The following is a 4,815-nucleotide window of genomic DNA, read 5'->3' on the forward strand; positions in this document are numbered from 1 at the left end:
CACACACACACACACACACACACACACACACACACACACACACACACACACACACACACACACAGAGACAGTATTTGTTGTCCACATCTTCCATTTATTCTCCCCTGAGCATTTTACTGTGTACATTTCTAATGTAATGGATTATTAAACATCATCTGCCCATAAATCCAACATGCATGGTTTTCTCATGTCATATGTAAATACATCAGTACAGCTTAGATTGTTTGCACAGTAAAATCTTTATTTTCTGTGCCAAAAAGTATTTAATGTTTCTCACACAAAGCAGGCACATTTACTAGACCAATCAAAAATCTGACCTTTTCCTTTTTTCTTTTGCACCTTTTTTGACKCTAAAGCAAATAAGCTGGATGGTTATTAAATTTAATTTGTTTCTGGTGAAATGTATTTGTATTCATGGAAGGTTGTGACCTTAGCAATAAATGCTTTATCAAAGGTCTGCATAATAATTGAGGGGTTTCATTGCTTCTTTTAAAAAGAGCCAAGAGGGAGAATTATTTAGTGATAAGTCAGAAATCTCTAAATTTCTTTGTGATAATTACAATTATTACACCCACATGTTCAGAAAATAACCTATAGAGAAAAWGAAAGTAAATTTTCACATGTCAGCTCATCCTCTACTGACCTTGTTCTCCAAACCCTCCAACTACCTGGTCTTTACTACCAAGGTGTCAAGCTCTCAGAGACAGTGAAAGTGAAGAAGGGAAAAGGAAAAACATGACCACTCCTAGTTTAAGCTTCAGGACTAAGACATGCCTGAAAAATGGTTTCTCTAAAAATTTTCTTTGAGCAGATGTATAGCTAGAGTGACTCTTTACATAGAGAGAGGATAGACCTGTTATGGACACTGCTCTGGCGGATTTTAACAAATGTGGCTAAATTGGTAGATCAGTATTAAAAAGCCTGAAATATTATTTAATTGTTAACTATTATATTTGAAAATTACCCACTAAACCAATTCCATAATGATTCTGTTTAGTTGCTTAATTGTGCAGACAAACAAACCCCCAAAGAAGGGTTTGCTTTGATGACGCCAAATGGTACATGTCCCTCCATCTGTACGACAATCAAATTTTTTGCGGCAAGACCCCCTTGTCGAGTTTGGCCTTCTCTTACTTTAATTTTCATCCACACACTGTCTCCTGAAGTTGCTCTGCAAGATGTTTCTTGAGCATTCATAAATTAGGTGTGTGTACAGTACGTGGCTTTCGATCTTCGAGCCGGGTGTGATGTAGCGTGCAGTTATCTTTAATTAACTCTCAGTAGCCAGAAATGTTGATTTATAATATATGACAGGAAAAGAAGAGCTGTAGACAACTGTAGCTTGCACATTTTTATACCAAGTTTAAGTATCCTCATGGCTAATCTCGTGACAAAACAACTGTATTTAAGAGYGTCACGGTAGTTAAATATATACTGTTGTACCTCTTATGGCATAGGCAATCCTGTGGACAGGGAATAATTATTGGCTGTCCATGATGCTTGTTTTGCATTTGCTGAAAAGAAGAATATATTTAAAGTCAAAACTACATGACTTATTTTGTTTGTCTTTTTTAAATATCTAATGCTTGCAGGTGTGAACTACAAAAAGTTGACCGATGAATCCTCTGATCCACTGGCCACTCTACAACCGGTTCTGACCAGTCAGAATGTCCTGTCAATCTCCAAACTCGCCAATCGGCTGCCTTTACCCGGCGGTGGAGGGGCAACGGTCTCCTCCAGTTCAGTCCATGCAGTATGGCTGCAGAAACTGTTTTGGAAAGGAGACTCACAGCAGCTGAAAAGACCACCGCAGAGCGATCAAGACTACCTGCATGCTTACGACACCTGTGCCAAATACCTGGACAGGCTAGTCCCTGCTGATATTATCCATTTTCTGGACAGCATCACCTTCTCTCCTGATGCAGCCAAACATGTAAGCAGCATCAACTTATTATGTCACCTTTTTGATGTGAACCAATAGGTTAAATGGATAAATTTGAGAATATTACCATATCAGGCAAGAACTGGTGGGAGATAGAAATATAGACAGTTTAAAACTGTAACACACACACAGTAGCTGGTTCCAGACAAGATTCATATTATAAAAGAGAAAAGGATTGTGGGGATTTTCAGTCACTACATCAAGCTGTCATATTCCTCACTTCCTGCTCTTGATTGTGTAGCTGGTCTTCTCATGTGCCTCCGGCTCAATTTTTGAATTGTCAAAAAAAAATMGAGTCCCTTCCTAATTTCAGTCATATTATTCTGTTCACATTTGAAGGCTCTGGCCTCAGAAGACACGCCAGTCCTGAATTATAAAAGAAATTATGAAATTTCACCGAAAATGTCAGCCACGTAATTACAGCGCTGTGAAAAATGGTCCTGCAGTAGAATTAAAGAGGCTCGGTGCCCCTTATCAATAGTAGCCGGCTGTTCTTTTCTTCACACCGGCACCCCACAAACACTCTTTTCTATACCTTCGGCATTTTTTTCTCTTGTGTCTCTTCTTTTTCCCTGTGACTCCTAGAGGTTTGATTGATCCCTCTCTACTTCAGAGCCAATTAAACTCCAATTCCCAGCAGGCACTGTTTCCCCCTCTGTGGTCTTTAACATGCAGATTACCTCTCAGAAACTCACTGTCCTCTGCTGCTCCCCTCTGAGTCCTTCTGCTCCCTTTATTTCAGMCTTTTTTTAATCCTCGGGGGGTGGGGGGGGGGGAATCAACCCTTCTTACTTTCAGGACTCCGCCTGACCTTTCAGTACCTCTTTGTGCCCCACAATGAAGCTTATCGATTTCTTACAAGGCCAAGGGGTGAGACGGATAACAGGAACTTGTCATACTTCCCACTGGAGAGATTTTATGAAGAGAAACATATTGGATTGGCAACCTCTATTTCTTTTTCTATTATTTCTCAAAATATTGAWTTCTAGATAAACTTATTTTAGTTGAAGTAAAAATATATTTCCCTTTTTAACTTGCATGCCAAAAATGACATGTTGAAGTTAAAGGGGACAWATGCAAAATCCACTTTTAGCCCTTCAATACATTTTGTTGTGAACTTGGATTCTCTAGAAGTGCATCAAAAGCTGAATTTAGTCTCTCCTRGTGCTGTGTAGATGTATTTATATTCTGTTAGGGTCATATTTTTCAATCCGTTCGGTTTTCTCTATTCTCTRTACATCACAATATTTGCTAAACAGCTRCTAAATTAGGTCATATACTTACGGCTTGCCTATTCTGCAAATCCGYGGTTCTGTATGTTCATCCTCTTCACTCTCCTCTGCCTCTGGGTCAGACTCTGACTCTAGCATGTAAGGTTGGAYKGACAAGTTATCCCTTGTTGACATTTTTTAATTAATATGTAAATAAGAAGTTTCTGCGCTACTAGATAATYRTATCTCTGCTATCAAAATACAAAAWTGGCAGAAAGAGAGAGCCTCAAAACGAGTTGCTCTGAGACACACCACAGGAAAGAGGGGCTTGTAGAGGTGCAATAAGGAGGAATTCAGACCAAAGCATTGCAGTTCCACTATATATGGCTTTGTATAAATATTATATATCATGATTATGATTATTAATATATGGACCCCAACTTAATGATTTAAAAGTGAAAAATAAGAATTGAATTGAATGAACCTTTGTCATTGTACAGAGCACAATTACAGTTCAAAACACCCACTCAGAAGAAGACAAAAACATAAACAAACATAGGAGAACAGGTTCCCCCAGGTCACCGGTCAATTTAAAAGCATGATATTTCCAGTTTAAGACTTGTTAAATGATTTATTTTTGATCATTTGTAAATCTAACAAAAATAAAAATACATTTGGCAATTWTTCTTTCTTACTTTCTTGTGACATTCTTCAAAGGAATGCAAATTACTCACTTTGCGTACCAGCTGTGTACAGCTGTGTTAATACATTTACATTAATGATCCCTCTTGTGGTTGTAGAGGAAAGCTGCGATCGTTTGAGGGGAAATCTCCAGCAGGTTCAAGAAGGCTGTGTGAGCAGGGATGYGGGTGAAGTCAGGTGAATTTTCAGAAGGTTTTTGAGCACCTGCCTCGAATGTTTGTGCAGAACCTGTCAGCGCCTGTGTGCTTTCATGAAGAGAGTAAAACCTCCTGCAGCCAAAGGCTCCCCTTTTCTCGCCATGAATGGTGAACCAGCTTTCACTGAATAAAATCAGTCACGTCAGGCTGACAGCTATGATCTCTCTCTCACACACACGCATTCATCATACACACATACTGTATGACACTCAGGTTCTTAATGCTATTTTTATCTAGACTGACTGGTTAGCTTCAACGTGTTGGCTTTTAAATGAGTATTTCTTGCACCTCTCTCTGTCACTTTACTCAAAATGACCCAATCTCCACCTATAATATGCTTTTTTTTTCATGTTACTCCTCCTCCTCCTCTAACCTGCCTGTTCTGTTCCCCCCCATCCAGCTGAGCGTCCAAGCGAGGTCGGAGGTGATAAGGCGGGCTGCCAAAGCCGTGCGCCAGCTGGGCGAGAAGAGCAGAAAGAGAGGAGGCRACGTCTGTGGCGAGCAGGAAGGGACGGACCCAGCAGGAATGACTTTTGATGAGGCTCTCGCACACCTGCAGCAATCACAGGCCCACCTGGACACTCTGAGTCATGAATTCATTCTGTCGCTCAGAGACAGCCAGCAGGTAGGCCGCATCTGTCAGACTTCTCTGCCATTTCCTCTCTGAGCGCGCGCGTGTGCGTGTGCGTGTGCGTGTGCGTGTGCGTGTGCGTGTGTGTGTGTGTGTGTGTGTGTGTGTGTGTGTGTGTGTGTGTGTGTGCCA

General features: G+C 40.6%; 1 protein-coding gene across 1 annotated transcript in view; it reads left to right on the forward strand.

Moving 5' to 3' along the window:
• nbas (NBAS subunit of NRZ tethering complex) overlaps positions 1-4,815 on the forward strand; it is a gene marked incomplete in the record, with an annotated part of 224,076 nt that overhangs the window by 153,160 nt on the left and 66,101 nt on the right. The window contains 2 exon segments of the mRNA XM_014011983.1: positions 1,593-1,933; positions 4,453-4,677. Coding sequence (XP_013867437.1) covers positions 1,593-1,933; positions 4,453-4,677 — 566 coding nt within the window.

The sequence above is a fragment of the Austrofundulus limnaeus genome, unplaced genomic scaffold (assembly GCF_001266775.1).
Source record: "Austrofundulus limnaeus strain Quisiro unplaced genomic scaffold, Austrofundulus_limnaeus-1.0 Scaffold86, whole genome shotgun sequence".
Lineage (NCBI taxonomy): Eukaryota > Metazoa > Chordata > Actinopteri > Cyprinodontiformes > Rivulidae > Austrofundulus > Austrofundulus limnaeus.